Raw genomic sequence first — 21,366 nt, forward strand, 5'->3', positions numbered from 1 at the left:
CGTCTGTGTTTACGCGGTAACGGCTGCCGCCGGGGCCCGTCCCCATAGCAACGCCTCCGGCCTCGGCCGCGGCCCTAGCGGCGATGGCGGGCTTCGGCGCGGCTCACCCGAAGCAAGGTATGGGGGATAGCGGTGAGGGGCGGCCATCCGCGGGGCTCCTTGCGTCCCCGGGGCACCCGCACACGGCCGTCGGGCCCCAGGATCCCTCCCGCCTCCTCCTGAGGTCTGTAGAGGGTAGGCACCATGCCGGGTGCCTTGGACTCTCCTCGGGGTGAAGCTTCCCCGTTGCACTTTGGTGGCTCTCGGCCTCTCCAGGCTTGGAGGGCAGGTCTGACACCCCCCGTTTTCCTGCGTTTAAGGAAGGTGCCTGGGGAGGGTCACTGTTGGGGTTGTATGTGTCTGTCCACCTGCACATTTTAACAGTGTATCAACTTCACAAGGAGAGCCCAAATGCCTTTTGTTACAGCCACAACAGAGGCCTGCTGCTGTCGGCTCCCTGAGTTTCTAATAGCACCAGAAATTAATTAACATGGAAAACCCCTGTGTTTTCACCTGATTTCCCAATTTCTTTAAATTTTGTGAGTTGTCTTCTTCAGTTCTCCTTTCCCCATTTCAAGGATTTAAACAAGTTAAAAGAAACCGGCTGCCCAGTGAAGTGGTGGGGTAACCATCCCTGGAGGGAGTTAAAAGAAGTGTAGATGTGGTGCATAGGGACGTGGTTTAGTTGTGAACTTGGCAGTGTTGGGTTAACAGTTGGACTCAATGATCTTACAAGGCTTTTCCAACTTCAGTAACTATGATTCTATGTTTATTTCAAATTATAGCAGCCACAGCATATTGCATTTGTCATTTGAGAGCTCAGGTTGGTATTTTTCTGACTGTTTCTTTGCAAAGGTATTTGATACTTTGATGCTAGTTGACTGACACCATGGGGGCGGCATTGGCCAGTGCAGCTCAGTGGACTGCTGCTGGTTCTGGAGTTGGCACACTCGAAATCACCCCTTTGAACGAATCTCTTTTAAATCAAATTATAAAGTTTGTGGAGGACTTCAGCACTAGATATCCTCAGGAAGCAGCATTTGTCTTCAAAGAGCCCCTTGAGTGGAAAACACAATTGCATTGTTCAGCATTTGTAAACGGTTATGAGATCAGGTGAGTCTGAATTGCAGTGTATTTTGAAATTGTGAAGGTGAGTTACCAAGCCAACTGTGCTTTAGTGTATTTGGGAGGCTAAAATGGGTGGGGATTTAATGATATGTATTAAAAATTTGAGTTAAAATTTGCTGCTTCCCCCCCCCCAAGAGTTTAAGACTCTTCTATCTCGGATGTGGTACAAACCCATTTAGTTAGTGATGTTTACAGCTTACACTCTCTATTCCTTTTATAAAAAGCATATAACAGTGACTAACCCTGAGATTTGTGTTAGTGTTAGGAGTGGCTCCTGTGTGGTGGGTTGACGCTGACTGTATGCCAAGTGCCCACCAAAGCCACTCTGTCGCTCCCCCTCCTCAACTGGATGGGGGAGAAAAATATGACAGATAGCCCATGACTGAGATAAGGACAGGGAGATCACTCACCTATTACTGTCATGGGCAAACTAGACTTGACTCACAGTAATTAATTTAATTTATTGTCAATCAAAAGTAGGATAATGAGAAATAAATGCAAATCTAAAAACACCTTCCCTGCAGCTCCTCCCTTTTTCCCAAGTACAACTTCACTCCTGATTTTCTCTGCCTCCTCACCCTTAAGCAGCGCAGGGGGATGGGAATGAGGATTGCTGTCTATTCATTGCACATTGTCTCTGATGTTCCTTCCTCCTCACCCTCTTCCTCTGCTCCAGCATGGAGTCTCGCCCACAGGAGACTGTGCTCCATGAACTTCTCCAACAGGTCCTTCCTATGGGCTGCAGGTCTTCATGAACTGCTCCATTGTGAGTCCCTTCCAAGTGTGCAGCCCTTCAGGAGCAGTCTGCTCCAGCATGGGTCCCCTGCAGGGTCAGAAGTCCTGCCAGGATGGGATCTTCTCTCCACCATGTCATTGGTCCTGCCACTGCTCCAGTACAGGCTCTCCATGGGATCCCAGCCTCCCTCAGGGACATCCACCTGCAGATTTGCAGTGAAAAAATTGGTTTACCTTGGGAGTTTTCTAAAATACAGTTTAAAGAAATTGCATATGCTTTATCATGTGAAGCTTGTCCTCTAAAATTTGTGGTTAAAGGCCTTATTCTAAAAGGATATAATTCAATTTTTCTAGTGAAGCAACTGCTCAGTCTGAAGCCAAAGCTAAAGATGGCCAGTCATTGCTGCTTCTCACGGAATCAACTCTCAGAGTTCGTAGTTTCGACCAGCTGTCCTGTGTGCTACAAATTGCAATGGAAAAAAAGTTAAAGGAAGTACAGGCATGCCTTGAAGGTTTCCTTTCTTCTTTTGTTTTCTTAATATTTTCTTTCTTTTAAAAAGTATGTCTTCTTCAGTTCATGTTTATGTGCAGAAAGGCATACCTTCATTCTAAGTATATGGAAGGTGGCTAAAAGGGCTGATAAAGAACTTAATGCTTCTTTTATTTTCACATAAATCACTAACAGAAATCTGGAATAAAGCTAAAACTGTTGAATATCATCTACAAATTAACACATACTGAGTAATACCCTAGCTATTGCAGCAGGCAGTAAGTTTAAATTTCTGAAAAAGAATGTCTTATTGGAGGCTAATAGCAGTTTTTCAGATATTTGTAGTTTAATCTTCTTTCAAAATGTTACATCCTTAAAAAACAGGAAAAAAAATATCTTACACAATTAAGATATTCTCACCTGCACAAGCTTCACAGTGAGCACTTCTAGGTCCTTCTTACAGTGGCTTTTAAAATAGAGGATCGAGTACTTCTCGAGTGTTATACTCAAGTCCAGGTATTCCAGTGTGTCAGATTTTCAAACTGACAAGAAGACCCTTGATATCCTAAACGGGATATCCTCCTCTTGTAGCTAGAAGAGATTAGTAATATTATTTAGGAATTGGAAAATTAGAAAAAAATTGAGAAATTCCAAAATTGGGAATTTGGTAATTGGAAATTATATCTGCAATGCTAAAATATAAATGCTCATACTGGATCAAACATCAGATCAATCTAATAATCTAGGGTCCTGTCACTGACAGTGATCAAACATGAATAATAAGGAAGAATAATATGGACAGGGTATCATGCAGATGCATTCATAGATGCATGGGACTTCATTTGCTGAACACAGCAAAATGATTTTTTTAAACCCATTGATATGCAGTTATGTCACTGTTTACCAAAAAGAACAGCTGACATAGCTGTGAGGAAGTAATGGGGCCATTAGGAATGCTCTTGGAAAACTTTGAAGATGTTCTTTAACACTAAATCATATTTACAAAATTATAAGTTTTCAGTGACTTAAATCCATTGATTTCCTGTTTTTTTTTGTGATCAGCCAGGCATATTTTTGGGGAAGGTGGCTGTTGATAAAGGAAAGTATGTAATATTCACCTCTTGGTTGCATGTGTCTTAATCTTGTGAGAAAGATAAAAAGTATTTGTTTTGCCTAACAGTTTTAAACATAGTATCACATTATATGATTATGGTTCATGTTTTCAGCTAACAGAGATCCTATAGTGCAAATTCTTGGCCCTGAATATGGGACTGTTAAAGGAGAAGATAAGTCCATCTTGCATTTACTTGAGAAAGTGAAAAAAGGTGGTGACCCTGAAACAGAGGTGAAAATGAAAATCTTTCTTCTGCTTCATCAGTTGGATTTGCAACTGCTTAATAGTTCTTTGAAACAAATTTCACAGTAAGTGCATTTCAATTGGAAGCTAAGCATGTCAGCCAGTGCATTTTTTGTTTTTATTGTTAAATTAGATTGGTTTCAACCCACAGTGTGTGCTTTTGGTGTGACATAAAGAAAGTGATTGAAATAACTTTCACTGTTCACTAAGTTATTGAAAAAATAGTCTTTTTTTTTTTTTTCTCATGTTGATCTTGCTGTAGGTGTGGCTGTGCAAGTGTGTGCCTGTGAGTGTGGTTTGTTCGTTGCATGTGTTTTGAATTTTGGTAACAAATTGAACTCATTTGTGCAAACAACAAAGTTAGTTAAATTAAATGTTTTCAAGGAAATATATTTCTTCATGGAAATATATTAAGTATTGCATTGAGCCTGTTTCAAAACTACAAGGACTTTATGTTAGCTATGGAACTAAAATTTTACTACACTAACGTAAAATGAAGAAAAACAATCGAAGATGACCCATTTCCAGCTTTTGTTGCTACTATTAAGACTTGGTGTAAAAGAAAAAAATCATGTGATATTCTCTTTTTATTTCTCTGAGTACATCCTTTTCATGAATACATTTTAACCCATTTTCTATTAATTGCAGAGACGTAAGACTAAATCCAGCTGCTGTAAATAATGAAGTGAGTCTTCTCAAGAATTTCTCTGGGGAAGGAGAAAATACAGTACTGGAATCACTGGAGTATACCTCAGGTCCAGATCTGATCATATCTCATGCTTATATATAATCTCGTTAAAGTACTTATCATATGATTCTGTGATAATTGACTTCTGTGTGAAATTTGCTAAATTAATTTCAGTAATAAATTTTAAGTGTTTAAAGTGTTTATTTCTATTTTAAAGTTATACGGTAAAATAGAAAGTATTTTCAGATATGGAATGCTGTTCTTAAGCCTTTAAGTACAGAAATAATCTCCATTTATGAGTATCTTCTGTGGAAATAGAGGAAGTGAACTGAGTCTCTGATCCTGTGCTAAGCACAGTTCCAATTCTGAGTTGAATCAGGCCACAGGTCTAAGAGCTTTGCATGATTAATTCCTAACAGTATGAATTCTTGAGAGTAATGTATTGTTTGGGTATATATGTTATATTAGTCATCAAGAATAACTATAAAAAATACTTTAAAACTGGATAAAAACACTAATGCTAATTGGTTACAGATTACGTGTTCTCTAATGGATGCCGAGCTCCTCCCTGGAGACAAGTGCATGGAGAAATTTGTTACTTAGTCATCAACCCACATGACACTGATCCTTTGTGTATCACTTGCAGCACAGCAGGAGTGTTTTTAAATGGAGTAAGTAATAATAAATGATACCATGGAGTAATGAATGTTTTTACGTGCTAAAATCAAGAATCAGTCAGTTTAGGGTAGTAGTATTGAGATTGTAGTATTGAGACCTGCAGAGCTAGTTTATTGGTACAGAAGAAGACACAGTAACAAATGTATGCTTGTTTTCCCACATATTTGGAGGGCTTTTTATGGTAAATATATATAGGATGGTATTCTGAACTCTTTGCTAGCACTGTTTGCTTAGTCTTTAAACATGTCCTTCACACTACTGTTATTTAAAGGTACTGTGTGACTAGATGCCTCTCTAATGCCTCATTGCTCTTGATCTGAGGTGTAATACGATTGTGTGTGGCTAACATAGCTTGCTTTTCTCTTTCTATGAATGTTAAGCTGTTCTTTCAGTGGAAGCTTTCTGGAAATTATTTAACTCTTCTACTTTTAATTGCGGTTATCTCTTTCATTACAGATTGGTTTTATTTAGACATGATAGTCCCCTATGTGTGTTAAGTGGTGAACAAAACTTTTATATACATTTTGAAGAGGTACTGATGTCCTTCAGTAATTTCCTAAGAGTTAAAAATCCAGGGAAATTTTGATTTAGCATGTTTTTAATGGATTATGCTCATAAAGCTTAGGCTAGTCAGGTTACATTATCTCCTGATCCTTTTAGACATCTGCTGTATTGCACTAGAAGCTCGTATTTACTTGGTTATTTACCATAAGCCATAAATTCTTTCCAGTGAAACTACATGCAGCACAATTAACTGATTGTAATTACTTGCAGAATTCTATGTAAGATCTTGATTATTTGTTGGGATCCATGGGGATGGTCCATGTATTTTTACAAAGCATTACTGAAGTTGAATAGACTCTGAGCATGAGAGTTCTATACCTAATGCATTGTAGTATGACCTCTGTGCTCTTTTAACGCTATTTTATGATGCGGATTAAATTACCTGGATAAGGCAATGCTATTAATAATTTCAAATTTATTCTTTTTTTTTTTTCAAGGGTCAGATAGGTGGTGAAGATCGCATTGACTATGAAAGAAAAAGTGATATATATAAAGATATTGTCACATTTTTAAGGGAGAGATCACCTAAATTTGTAGAAAATATGGCTAAACAGGTATGTGCTTACTGATACTGTGAGTATATTCTACATACATTGTATAATGGTAAGAATTACATTAAAAACCTTGCTGAACCTTTCTTTACCAAAGACAAGTCTCTGATTAAATGAAGAATTCTAAAAACGGCATTTGTTATTTTTCTTTGGGTATGTTTCAGTTTCTACTAAATATGTTCCTTTCGTAAATAGCAAATAATATACTATTGCACATATTGTTCTATCATATCTTATTATGAGTTTTGATCCAACATGTGAGGTCAGCTTCTAATTCTGCCTAAAAAGTACTACTTGTCTTCTAGTGTTACTCTTCATGAGGCACTGGAAATGTTAAAGCAGGAAAATATGATATCCTTTCAGAAAAGGTCAACTTCTTATGACAGTATTTTTCCATGATCAAAACCACTTACATTTTTATCTTCATTCTTTGTAACCCAAATATAAATAATAGCCCAACATTTTTACGAGAACTGCCTGATTTAAATATCAGAGCTGAGAGTTAAGCTTGTAGCTTATGCTCTGTGTTGCTTCATCCAATGCAAGATGCAAGTATTTTAGTTTTATTTAGAGCTCTATATTAACTACAATCACACAGTGCCACTTCAGTTTTACACGTTTGATCATTCCTGATAAAATTTTTTTCAGATTTCTAGTGTGGTTATAAGGTTAATAACATGGTGGCAAAATTCATTACAGGCTAAAATCGGTAAAATGTTTTGTTGTGGTTATTTATATGCAATTTTAATTATTGGAAAAAGGAGGTAATTAACATGGGAATTTTCTTATCCTGTACTTTTAGTTTTCTGGGATGTAGGGCTGATATTTATATTTTTTGAGAAATAAATACTTGACCAAAGAGAGCATTTCAACTTGTTCATATAAATATGGTAGCTTATATTAACAGTAATGGAACTAACTTTGTAAATTGTTCTGTCTGCAATAAATGCCAAAATATGTTTTATTTATCCCATAGGCAAGTATTTTTTTTTTAATGTTGTATATACACATTGGTTTATGTTTCATAAATGTGACAATATATGAATGGTTTTAGGTATAATGATTTGTTTAATGTATTTTTGATGTGATTTGACTTCATTTGATGGTCTTCAAAGGTAAAATACAGTAATATTTTAATAATGTTTAACAGTTCTAAATGTTAGTATAAATTAATGTTAATATCAATAATAGAGATAATATACCATTCTTTACTGTTTTTTTGCTCTTATAAGGATATTGTAGATATTCAGAAAATAACTCTTATTCTATTAAATAAGAGTAAGTAGAATTTATTCCATTTTCCTTCAGTTGTCATATAAATCACTTAGTGCTCTCTGACTGTGTAAATAAGTTTATGCTGAAGAGTACAAATTATACTATTTTAATGATCTAGGAATATCATATCATACTATTTTGCTGAAGAGCTGGTTTAGTATATTCTGCATGCTAAACCTAGAATTTAAACAAGTTAATACTACAGAGATCCAGAACATTTGTATTTGAGGGAAAATTTCTACTCTAGAACTCTGAAAAGCAGCGAAAAGCTGTATTTCCAAGGTTGCCTGCCTGAAATAAATTATAGCTGGAAATAGTTTTGATTTATTTTCTGAGGAGAGCTTCAAAATCTCATTGCATACAAATATGTTGCAAAACAAATTAACTTTTATAGTATCTTCTTTGCCTTGTTTAAGATAACATTAGGAATTGGTGTGTTGGCATATACTGCTGTAGGAAACATACTTTCTAGCATGTGTTTAGCTGGTCAAGCTACAGCATCAATTCCCCTTTGATTTGTCTTATTTATTGTATGTTAAATTGTCCTATCTAGTGTACGCTTTCTGAATGAGTTGTTTTATGATGAGACAGTTGAGTCAGCAAGTGTTGAACAGCCAGTTCATGTCAGGGGCTAGTTGAAAACTGACTATACTGTGACGGCCTCCTTAAAACTGACTTGATTCAGATGGAGAAAGGAATGTCTTCACCTATCTGGTAGTGACAGCTGCAATAATAATAATAATAATAAGTAATGGTTGTATGCTGTCTTTCCTGTAAAAATTGAATATGTTCCAGTAGAGAATAAGAGTTCACAAGAGTCCTCTCTGTTCTGGATACTTTTGATCAGCCATGGTTCAACACAGACAGTTGAAGGACTGGTAGGTGCCACTCAGCTCCATTCTTGTACTTGATTTGTTCATCAATGTTTTGTCCTAAGAGACAGAAGATGTAAAAAACTGAAATGGAATGTGTTTATATAAATTCTAAGCTATATCAAATTAAGTTACTTGGACCTGAAGTCTAGCAAAGTTTATCATAGCCTATTTTCACATTTTTGTTATTTTTTCTTTTTTATGTGGGAATTTTTTGTAAAAACTTCATGCAGGGAAATAGTTTTAATATGAGTGATCCACTGAAAGCAGAATGACTGACTTTTCAGTTCTAGATCTTAAAACCAATTTAGAATTAGTTTCTATAGAAGTGCTTGTGTCACCAAATATTTAACGTATCAGAATTCAAACAACACCCAATACTCAAGTATGTTCAGGAAGTTCTGAATTTCTTGAGCTCATTTATTTTGAAAGCTTTATTTTGCACATGGCAACAGCTACTTTCCAGATTAATGTTTCATTGTTTTAAAGGCAATCTGATTTTATGCTTGTAGTCTAATTCCACATTTAATGCATAAAAATTTTTAAGCACAGCATCCTGGAATTGTGCTTAGAACTTATTGTTTTAACATGCGTTATTCACATAGCAATATGACTGACAAACCTTGTCTCCTTTTGTTAGGAATACAGGTTTTTTAAGGAACCAACATATAAGAAGAATTTCCAGCGTATGGGAGTAGTTGAGGCTAAGGTCTCTGGCCGGTCCCAGAGCCTTCATGGTATTACAGAAAATAAAGTAGGTGAGAAAGTAAAAAGTTCTGCGTCAAGGAGATCCATTGAAAAGAAGAAATTAGAACCATCTATGAACTGGAAGAATGCTGGGCTTTCTGTTCTCAGCAGATAAGTAGTTATCTTTATATATAAATTTTCCTATAGTTCTCTCTAAACTGCTAATGATTGGACTGCATGGTATAGGTTTGCATTTTTATGTTAAGAGTAATAAAACAAAATTTACTACATGTTAATTTCTAAGAAGAACGTACAGACTACTAAAGAGATTTCACAGTTTTCTTCTGTTATGCAACAACTTTGATGATGTTATGTCATTTCCACAGCAAAGTAGGGAAATATCTTGCAGCCATCTGCCATACTGATCCTCCAGGACTCTGATACTATTATATTTTTGGTGTAAAATGCCCTTTAAAATGAGACAGAGTAGACAGTCTAATCTAAACCACACTTTCTGAGAGAAGCAACAGAGATCCAGGATGGAAAATCACGATGACTCTTACTTATGCTGCAATTTTTAATGATTTAATATTGTATGAGCCAGTTTTCTAGCTCTGCTTAGCAGCAAACTTTACTAATGAGATTACCTCAAAGTTTGGACACACAGAAGTAGAGCATACTTATATTGGATATTGTTGGATTTGTCTTCTGAAATCAGAACTCTGTTCTGATGTCATGTTTCCTGATAATGTATTAATTGAGGAAGAAGAATACCCGAAGAAAGTCTACATCCTAAAAAAAAAAAAAAAAAGTATCTTCTCAAGTCTGCCAATTTGACATGTTGCAAGAAATATTTTAAGAGATTTTGGATGTGACCTACAGTCATCAGTTAAAAAATGTGGTTTTCCTGGGCAAGGGCTTATCTTTTTCCACAGCCATTGTTATAGTCTAGATGTAGTAAAATTAGCTGTAATCATGAGTAGTATTCTGTTTTATTGTTGTGACTGTGATAGTATGACCAGCCCAGGCTTGAAAGGACATTCTGTTTTCACAACGCTGGAAATCAGAGACAAAAAAGCACGGGCGATTGTGTCCAGCTAGGTCTAGGAGTCTATGTGAGGAAAGCAAGATATATTGTATTCCACATTATAAAAGGTATGGAACAGCTGAGCATGTGGAAGAACTAGGCAGACTAGAATTCTTCTGCCTGGAAACAAGATGACTGGGTGGACAATAAGACAGATAGAGAAAATCATGACTGGAGACAGTGAATAGGGAGCAAATAGTCACTGTCCGTTCTAATACACGGGTAAGGGGCATCAAATGAAAAGAGCCAGTGAGACCAGTTCCAAATGAAGGGAAAGAGTTCTTCATATGACACATGGCTAAGCTGTCACATTCTTTGCTATGGGATGGTAGAAGCCGTTTGTTTATGTGAGTTCAAAAAGCAGTCAGCCACGTTCATGGAAGACAAATTCATCCAAAACTGATACACAATCAGGAGTGCCCTGAATCACAATTTTCTGAAGAATACGCTGGAAAAAAGAATTTCCATGTTCTTCCATTGTTCACCTGCTCTTACCTAGATAGCTTTTACTGGTCATGGTTGGTGGTGGTATCCTAGGATAAATGGACCTGTGGTCTGTACGAATATATTTATTCTTTGTTCTTGTATCACATACAGGTCAGCATAATATGTTTTTTCTAATATTCCACTATTAAATTATTTAGTTAAGACACAGCACTCTTTATTTTTAATGGACTTTATTGTGTAGGTTCATAAGCTCATACGTACTGACATGTGTCCCACTACAGCTTTTTAGTTCTATGTATATATATATAAATTTTTTTTTTTATAAAAAGAAACATATTACTGACAAAGCTGAAAGAAAAGATGCTGAAGAAGCAAGAAGGAGGAGTAGAACTGTGTATGCGAAAATCAAAAAGAAAGGCCATGACATTTCTTCTGAATCTGCTAAAATACAACCAGCTTCAAAACGGTATTGGTTACTTATTCTTCTTTCTTCAATTTTTTAATTTATTTTCAGTATTTACAGTAATTATCACCATACTTAATATTTGGTAATGTCAGTTATATTTTTCTAGTTCTTTTACTAGGCAGTGCTGTCATACCTGTTTAAAATGGGCTTGTTCATGTTACTTTATAGCTATTTAAAATGGGTAATGCTGTTTTTTTATTTTTAGTAAAACATCAGCCAGGCTTGATGATGTTAGTGAAAGTTCCTCAGAGACTGAGGAAGATGAGGAACAGCCTGTACGTCATCATGAAGGAGGCACAGATTTGCCATCAGAATACTGGGGAATTCAGAAACTTGCAAAATATTTAAAGGTAAGCAAGAAGCATTGATAAATTTTATAAACAGCTACTCTTTACCTACTACATCTGAGGCCACCAGACCAGCTCCTCATCATTTCCACCTTCCATGTATATTAGAACAGCCCTGCTACATAGTATGTTCAAACCCTGGAACTGTGGACTTTACTGTCATGCACCCATTTCTCCTGCATATTTTTTAATCTGCTGGTTTTGGCTTACATAGACCCTTAGATTAAACCATCTGTTCAGTGTACAATATAAAACTTAAGATGGTATAATCTTTTTATTAATTATTGGGTTTCTGTTTTGCTTTTTGTGTTGAAACTTTCCAAGGTATTTCTTTATGTGGATAATAACTTTCAAGAGTTTTTATTAAAACTGAGTATGTGCCTAAAGTCTTTCATCAGCTATGATTAATGCATGACTGAAGTAATTCTAACATGGTCTTATGTCTGGATAGATGCTGTTAGTGGACAAGAAAATGTATGATAAACAGGCATTCTCTAAAGAAAAAAAGAAGGTTTTTTTACACAGATGTTGAAAATCTTTTGGAACCTATAAATATAGATGTTTGGAATTCTGTGTATGTCTGAAACACTTTAAAAAAACCCCAACAATCCTCTACTATTCTGGAAAAGTCTAAAACTAATTATATTTTTCCCTCAGGAGAAATTCCTTCTCAAGTTTGTACTGGAATTTATGTGCTGTAAGTTACTAATAAAAGCACTGGTTTATTTGTTTTTTTGAGTAAAGCTATAGAGTACACACATCCGACTGATAAAATGATGATGCTGGCATTTGGTACAGCAGAAATACTTATGAGGAATAAGCAAAGTCTTTGGCTCCTTGTAGAAGAGTAACAGTCTTTTAACAGTTTTCAGTGCATTTGCACCACTTGTTCTCAGTTCATGTTTGTGGAACCTATGCTACTGGTTGTAGCCAAAGAGATACAGAAATACTAGGGTAATACAAGTCTCTACAATTCTTTATGCTTTATCTTTTCTAGATTGGACCTCTATATTCATGTCATTTTGTCTATGCTAAAATAGCCCTTTGCAAGTGTAATCTTGTGCAGCATTCAGAATGTAACTTGGTCAGCTACCCCCTAATGAGCACTCAATATATACATTTTGCATGATGCAGTAGTTAGGTATGTAACTATATATTTGCATGTAGTTACAGTTCAAGGTGTTTTCAAATCTGTAAGTCTACTAATAGCTTGTTCTGTCTGTCTTATGGACCACCTCTTTCTGGGAGCTCAGAGAAATAACCATGATACTTTTTAGTAAACACTCAAGGTCTTCCTGGAGAGGATACTTCAAACCCATTACTGTTGGTGAACTCCCAGAAATCTCTTCATTAGGCCATTTCTGCACCACCTTCTTTACCAACAAGGGTCATCTCTCCTGGTTACATATTTCTCAAATTCCATTTCCTCTCTAGATTCTTCGTATAATCATGTTTGGATTTTAATATGGGATATGATTCAGTACTGAAACATATCTAGACTTGCATGAAACTATTCTGAATGAGGGGTGAGAATGGCAAATAGGAAAAAGTATTTTTCACGCTCCTCTGCTTTAGAAATCAGTGTATTTTATTACAGCTGTCAACAAGCAAAATTACTTAATGGCTTGGAACTAGAAAAAGAAAGGGGAGCATTTTTATCAAATTGTGAGTACCTGCTAAGAAGTGTTTATAATACAAAATTTCCATAGTATGAAAAAGTTTTGTTATGAAAATTCAAATGTATACTTGTTTATGTATTTATGCACACCTGAGTCTTCCAATAGTTCTTTAGATTAGAAATAAATTAAATGAAATACTTGAAGTTATACTTAAAATAGTTCTCTGTTGATTCTTAGCTACGTAAAGCAAGAAATCCCTAGTGTCAGATAAAGCTGAAAAGAGATGCCTCAGTGCCATACCACAGACAGTGGTTGAAATGTTTTATTGATGGAGTGCTACTTTAACTTGCACATGGAATTCATTTTAATTCGAGTATAAATACTGCACTTCTGGCCAGACTTAGGAGATTTTTTGGCATTCTTGTTGTTCATATGGGCAATTGTTCATGACACATGCAATATAAGAGAAAATACATTTATGACTGCGATATTTAATTTATCTACATGTGTATTTATATAGAAGCACAAATTTCAAGGGGTTTTGTCTCTTCAATGGTTGTACACATTGTTCACACATCTTAAAAAAATTAATAAAATGCATTAAATAATAGATGCTTGAAATACAGAAAATCTAATAATTTGTAGATGCAACCATTTTTTGAATGTCTGCTAAGGTAAATGTGCATTACAGTTCAGCTATAAAAGACCGATTTGCAAACATAAAACTTCCATAAATGCTGAAAGATACCTAGTTTTTATACCAGTGTTTGATTGTCTCTCAAACTTAAAGAGACGGTTTCTTCCTGTATAAAGCAAACTTGCTAGATCCTGTGAATTGTGCCTGTAGGCTATGTATTTGTATAATTCTTCATGGAGAGAAAATTCCAGTGCAGAGGAAATTCCCTTCTGACTTTTTGCCCTTCTACATTCCCTCTCCTTTCCGGGAAAGATCAGCCATGTTGGAATTGCTCCACTGGGAAACAGCTGCTTTTGTGGTCTGGCTCTTTCTCCTACTTTCAAACTTCCCAGGGCTCAGAAACAGAAGACAAGAGCATGTGTGCTCTTGCCATGTCTCCCCGTTAACTTAAGAATGGGCAGTGAAGACTGATCAGTGGGGTTGGTGATGGTGTTGTGTTAAGCATCTTTCGGGCCTAGAGTAGACAAAACTGGAACGAAGTGTTCGCTTGATGTTTGTAACAGTGAGATTTACTCAGGAGAGCCTGCTTCAGATTTCTAATTTATTAAAGTAGTGCTTCTGAAGTATTAGGTTTTTAGAGGGAGGACTACGTTTTACATGGGGATAGGGTGAAGAGGCCACATTTTACAATGATCTGTTTTACAAGAAATGGGGAACATCACGTAGAATGCTGGATCTTCTTTGTGGCAGAGCTGAGGCTGTGTGCTGAAAAAAAAAAAAGAAAAGATTTCCTGCCCAGAGGTGGGCACAATGATTTGTGCTGCTGCTGTTGAGGTCTGATTGTTGCCAGTTTTAAGATAAAGTTGAGACATTGAAAGGTGAAGTGGGGCTGGTGACTGCTCCAGGAATAACTCCAATCTCCAGAATAAATCTTTAATCCCTTAAACCCTTGTGCTGCTTGGTTTTGGTTCCCTGTAAGGGGATGATTTATGTGTACACGTATGCAGGGGTGAGCTCTGGATAGAGTTCTGCAGGACTATGTTAGTTACAAAATTCTTCTTTCAGTTTCTTACTTGGAAAGTCATTCTACTTTTGGCTGTATTTTAGGGGTACAGTAGAGTAGTGAAACCTCACACATCAAGTAAAGTATCCACTCATTTCCTATCTGTTTTGAGTTACTCCGGTTCAACCAACCTCATTCCCAGAACAGCATTGTGTTCCTTTTCTACTTTGGAATCATAGGTGGACAAATGTTCTGTCTCTCCCCAGCTGTTTGCATCTTGTGCTAGCTCCAGGAGGTGGGGAAAGGCTATGTACTGAACAGGAGTTAGGGAGAATGTGCCCTGAATACCAGCTCCTAGGTGCCTATGTGCCCTGGCAGTGCATAGCAGGGGATTACTGGGTGTTTGTCACATGTCTCAGTGAAATCTCATTCACTGGACAAGGAAAAGGTTGAGAGAACTGCAGGATACACTGGGTGTATTCAGGTCAGCTCCACAGCTGCATTTTGGCAGGATCTTTGGAAGGCTCATGCATTCAACTAACATTTCTGTAGCTGGCAGGAGGCCCCTCTGTATTGGGCTTACATTACATAAAGATGGCAAACAGACCACTGAGGCAGAAATGTACAGAATTTTCTGTACAAAGATCCTTCCAGTCTTTGCCTCTTCCCTTTCCTTTCTCTCCAACTTCCTCTAAAAGTCCTCACTTATTTCTAGGCAACTGGGTCACGGAAATGGAAGTTTTATGAGATCAAAGCTATGGGTCTAGTTCTTACAGTGCATGTGTCTCATTGAGTATTGGCTGTGCGAGAACTACTGCCATCGCTTCTGCTTCCCCTTCACACTGTTCAGTGTGAACAGAGCTAAGCCAGGAGGACATAGTGTAGCTGTTGCACTACAGACAGAATTTATTTCCTCTTCTCAGGAAGCTCAAATTTTTCAGTTAGGGAAATGCAGCTTTATACTGGCTTGCAGGAAGGAACAGTGAATCCTCAGCTGAGCTCTTTGTACATAGAGGGCACTAGCATTCTTGGAACAGGCTAGAAATGCAGAAAATCAAGTAGACAGTGAAATGATTCAGGGACTCTCTGCCAGGTGCTAAGATGCAGAATCTCAAATGTATTTCATGTATTTCATGTATTGTTGATAAACAGTGTAAGATAGTTTTATTCTCCAGGAAAAGATGGGGAGACACCTGGGAATTGGAATTGAAGAGCTAGGGGTAAACCGGGGTGCAGGGAATCCATGTATGTGTGAAGGTTAGAAATATGGACAAGGAAGGTCCAAACTATTGCAGAAACAGGGAGCCTATTTCAGAACATTTGAGGACCAAATCTTAAATGGCAGTTGCTTGTGTGTGTGGAGTTCTTTTGCATTCTGTGTGGAAGGTTTACGATATGACATTTTCTACTTGGAGGGTAGGTCAGTCAACAACTGCTTGCATGTTTCCCTACTATGCATTAATATAAAGTCAGTCACAGTTTATCTCCAAGATGAGACTTGTCATATCTGAGGTCTAAGGATTTAGTTATCTGGAAAACATATCTTCCTCATAAAATTTTGTGATAGAAAATGTCCAGGCATTCAAAATAGATATTTTTTTTTGTGCAGATTAAAATTGTGTAGCACTCTCAGCCCTCCTGTGGTTTAACATGTGGTGTATACAGCAATTCTTTTATAGCAAACAATTATAAGTTTATGGCACTTGCAAAAGCATTGATGTGGTTTGTAGATTTTTCTCAATTTTTGTATGAATTTTTGTATTTTTTAACTGCATAACGGAAAAGAATAGCTTTATTAAATTATAATGGTAATGGAAATGTTCCACATTATTAAGATTACGCTAGTACTCAGAAAAATTTAAATCATCTTCATAAAGTATGCATGCATTAAGAAATTGACTGTATTTTGGGATTAGCAGAAAAGTAATTCAGTTTTATTCTGAAACACAGAACCTCAAAAGAGACATTAACATATTAGCCTAAGGAATAAAATGAGTCTTCAAGTACTAATTAAAGTGAAACTACACAAGAAGTAATTTTAAATTTAGTAAGACAAGAAAAAATAGTATTAATGTTACAGCGTACCCACTAAAGTACCAATTGTTTGTTTTACACATTGTAATACTGCTCAAAAGTCTTATTGTAGTCACAGAAAAAGCCTAAAATCTCTGATGTTTATGGATATGTCTGAAGAACAAAATGCAAAGACAACTGCAAATACAAATCGTGAGGAACTAACTCTCTTATTTCTTGGCTGTGCTTCTATTTCCCCAGAAATTTACTGGTGGGTAGAACTTCACAATTATAATTGGATACATAGATGATTAAAATAAAAGTTATGAATTTGGTCTGATAGGAATTTAGGAATTATTTTGTGTACAGAATTATAAAAAAAAGCCCTATATGTAATCTTAAAATCTGGCTCTAGATATGGAATAGATGGAAATACTAGAATCTAATAGCAGAAGTAAAAGTGTCTAATCTGTGTAGAAAATATATTGTACATTATATTTTTTTCCACAATCTAGATAATAAGAGTTAACTGTTTTTCCTTTATGATATCGCATTAGTAAGACTTGCATGACATATTATATTAGCCATCAAATACAAAACAAACATACATAAATGTGTATAAAATAAATCATAGAATCATAGAATAGTTAGGGTTGGAAAGGACCTTAAGATCATCCAGTTCCAACCACTCTGCCATGGGCAGGGACACCTCCCACTAAACCATGCCACCCAAGGCTCTGTCCAACCTGGCCTTGAACATCACCAGAGATGGAGCATTCACAGCTTCCCTGGGCAACCCATGCCAGTGTCTCACCACCCTTACAGTAAGATGCTGGTAAAATGCTGTTTTTTAAGTAATGAGATGAGCTTCACATTGGATATCAGACTGCACGAATCACTCATAAGTAACATTCTATGCCATTGGCAGGTGGACCTGAGTTGATCTGTTGTACAGTGGCCGAGGCTGCCCTTGCTTGCTCTTGATACATAGAGCAAACCTGTTCCTAGGGCTGAAAATTCCAAACTCTTAAATACACTCAATTTACCTATGGGTATATCTTTGTCTCCTTGTCTCTAAATTGGAGAGACATCAATTTGATAGATGGACCACTTGTTCTATAAAGAACTGGCTGGCTGGACGCATGCAAAGAGTTGTGGTCAGTGGCTCAATGTCCAGCTGGAGACCGGTAACAAGTGGTGTCCTCAGGGATCGGTGTTGGAACTGGTCTTGTTCAGCATCTTTCTCACTGACATGGACGGTGGGATTGCGTGCACCCTCAGCAAGTCTGCTAATGACACTAAGCTGTGTGGTTTGGTTGATACGCTGGAGGGAAGGAATGCCATCCAGAGGGACCTCGACACGCTTGTGAGGTGGGCTGATGCCAGCCTTATGAAGTTTAACCTTGCCAAGTGCACGGTCCTACACCTGGGTCAGAGCAATGCCAGGCACAGCTACAGGTTGGGCAGAGAAGAGATTCAGAGCATCTCTGCAGAGAAGGACTTGGGGGTGTTGGTCGATGAGAAACTGAACATGAGCCGGCTTCAGTGTGTGTTCGCAGCCCAGAAAGGCAGCCGTATCCTGGGCTGCATCAAGAGGAAGCATGACCAGCAGGTCAAAGGATGTGATCCTGCCCCTCTACTCTGCCCTCGTGAGACCTCACTTGGAGTCTGTGTACAGTTCTGGCATCCTCAACATAAGAAGGACATGGAACTGTTGGAACCAGTCCAGAGAAGGGCCATGAGGGTGATCAGGGGACTGGAGCACCTCCTGTATGAAATTAGGCTGAGGAAGTTGGGGCTGTTCAGCCTGGAGAAGAGAAGGCTGCATGGAGACCTCCTAGCAGCCTTCCAGTATCTGAAGGGTGCTGGGGAAGGACTCTTCATTGGGGACTGTCTTGATAGGACAAGGGGTAATGGGTTCAAATTTAAACAGGGGAAGTTTAGATTAGATATAAGGAAGAAGTTCTTTCCTGTGAAGATGGTGAGGCACTGGGATGGGTTGCCCAAGGAAGTTGTGAATGCTCCATCCCTGGCAATTTTCAAGGCCAGGTTGGACAGAGCCTTGGGTGACATGGTTTAGTGCAAGGTGTGCCTGCCCATGGCAGGGGGGTTGGAACTGGATGATCTTAAGGTCCCTTTCAACCCTAACTATTCTATGATTCTATGATTTTCATATATAAAATAATTTTGACACTGTATAATGGATGTTTTCAGGACTGACCAACTTTGTGGATAATTTACCTGATATTATTACTAGACTGATCTTTTCACTTATCAAAGTATGTGGTGGGTTAATTTGAGGGAGGTTATTTAACTGAACTGAGCGATCAAGATGAAAAATGAATTCTGCTGTAGTTTGGCTAAGTGGCAGACTGTTATTTTTCAGAGAATACCAAATGTATGAGACATAAACATGTACCACCTGCTAGTGTTTCTAGGCACATGTCTGGCTAACCTGTCAGCCTTGGCAAATCTGTCAGCCTCCATATCATTCTTTTCTTCACTATTCATGAACATCTCTTGTTCCCACCTTCCAGTATTAGCCAAGGTTTTTGTTTGCTTTTTAAATTTTGGTAAAGAATGTGGTTCTGAAAAAAAAAAGGGGGGGTGGAATAAAAATGTGGGAAAACTGCATTTTATAGTTATGTATTTTTTAACAACCTAGCCAGTGCTGATAATGAAAAAGAAATCTTTTGATGATAAACTTACTAGGTAAGAAATATTGGCAAATAGTAGAGTATCAAATTATTATTATAACTGGCAACTCTGAAGCACTTGCGTAGCTCTCACCTCAAAATACTGTACCAACAATCATTCCTCGTCATAAGAGACATATAAAATTTGTAACAACCAGTTGAGTTTTGACCATTAGCACCAACTCTGATGAAGTTCTGTGTAGTGGAAGTTTAATTAATCTTCTGAGGGTGACACATTCGTTAGAGTTTCATAGCTGATGAGAAGAAAGACCAGACAGAAATAAAGAAAAAACAAACAAAAGTGTAGAAATTAACAAAAACCAATAAAAAAGATACAGTATATAAAAAATTAAGGGCTAAGGAAAAGAATGTAAAACAATTGATGTTTAATTTCTCTCTTTCTACAGGATTGTATTCTATTGTAAAAGCAGGTAATTAAATTAATACTAAATTAATGAGCTACTGTTTCACCACTGTAGCTACTGTACCTCTAAAATAATTGTAAACTCCCCCAGCTGTTTCAATCTGGTTTAAGGCTTTATAATCCTGAAGCAGATAACCAAATTGCTGGCTTTCCTAAAGAATTATAACGTGGTTGTGTCTGAAAGCTATCGAGAGTTTTAAGAAGTGATAACAGCATTTTTCATTGGCTTTAAATGTTCCACATTGGACCTAGGATCGATTAATCACGACTTACTATACATGCAGTTACTTCAGAAGCATGCCTGTGCTTCAACCATGTCTTCATCTGTATTGTTTTTCCTATGCTCTCACTAAGCTCAGTTTTTAAGTTTGTTTTATTTTTCCAGAGAGTATCTGCCTCCTAGTTTTTCATAAACTATCAGTATCATTTTGTTTTTCTTGCAAAATCTTTTTTGCGTGGTTTCAAATGACACTGTCTTTTGTGTCTGCTCAGTGCTTACTAAGCATCTGCAGCATGCTAGCTCTCCAGTAGTCTAGGCACAGGTCCTTCTTAGTCCAATGTCATTAAATTTTCTCCGCTGGTTTCCCAAATGAGCTGGATCACAGAATCACAGAATCCTTAGAGTTGGAAGGGACCTCAAAAGATCATCTAGTCCAACCCTCCTGCAAGAGCAGGGTAACCTAGAGTACATCATACAGGAACTTGTCCAGGTGGGCCTTGAATATCTCCAACGTAGGAGACTCCACAACCCCCCTGGGCAACCTGTTCCAGTGATCTGTCACTCTCGCAGTAAAGAAATTTTACCTAATGTTCACATGGAACCTCCTATGCTCCAGTTTACACCCATTGCCCCTTGTCCTATCACTGGACATCACTGAAAAAACCCTAGCTCCATCATCCTGACACTCACCCTTTACATATTTGTAAACATTGATGAGGTCACCCCTCAGTCTCTTCCAAGCTAAAGAGTCCCAGCTCCCTCAGCCTCTCCTCATAAGAGAGATGTTCCATTCCCTTAATCATCTTTGTAGCTCTGCGCTGGACTCTTTCAAGCAATTCCCTGTCCTTCTTGAACTGTGGGGCCCAGAACTGGACACAATATTCCACATGCGGCCTCACCAAGGCAGAGTAGAGGGGGAGGAGAACCTCTCTTGACCTACTAACCACAGCCTTTCTAATGCACCCTAGGATGCCATTGGCCTTCTTGGCCACAAGGGCACATTGTTGGCTCATGGTCATCCTCCTATCCACCAGGACCCCCAGGTCCCTTTCCCCTTCACTACTGTCCAGCAGGTCAGCCCCCAACCTGTACTGGTACATGGGGTTGTTCTTCCCCAGATGCAAGACTCTACACTTGCCCTTGTTGAATTTCATCAAGTTCCTCTCCGCCCAACTCTCCAGCCTGTCCAGGTCTCGCTGAATGGCGAGACAGCCCTCTGGTGTGTCAGCCACTCCTCCCAGTTTAGTATCATCAGCAAACTTGCTGAGGGTACATTCAGTTCCCTCATCCAGGTCGTTGATAAAAATATTAAACAGCACTGGTCCCAGCACCGACCCCTGAGG

The 21,366-nt window shown here is 37.8% G+C and overlaps 1 protein-coding gene across 1 annotated transcript in view; it reads left to right on the forward strand.

Moving 5' to 3' along the window:
• Positions 1 to 21,366, forward strand: part of ODAD2 (outer dynein arm docking complex subunit 2) — a 92,581-nt gene continuing 71,215 nt past the window's right edge. Inside the window, 10 exon segments of the mRNA XM_062633541.1 lie at positions 1 to 117; positions 895 to 1,152; positions 2,257 to 2,414; positions 3,619 to 3,814; positions 4,398 to 4,504; positions 4,972 to 5,108; positions 6,117 to 6,233; positions 9,018 to 9,239; positions 10,928 to 11,064; positions 11,270 to 11,414. Coding sequence (XP_062489525.1) covers positions 929 to 1,152; positions 2,257 to 2,414; positions 3,619 to 3,814; positions 4,398 to 4,504; positions 4,972 to 5,108; positions 6,117 to 6,233; positions 9,018 to 9,239; positions 10,928 to 11,064; positions 11,270 to 11,414 — 1,443 coding nt within the window. The 5' untranslated portion in view covers positions 1 to 117; positions 895 to 928.

Source organism: Pezoporus occidentalis, unplaced genomic scaffold (genome assembly GCF_034315485.1).
Source record: "Pezoporus occidentalis ecotype Australia unplaced genomic scaffold, CSIRO_AGI_Poc_V1 ctg40, whole genome shotgun sequence".
NCBI lineage: Eukaryota > Metazoa > Chordata > Aves > Psittaciformes > Psittacidae > Pezoporus > Pezoporus occidentalis.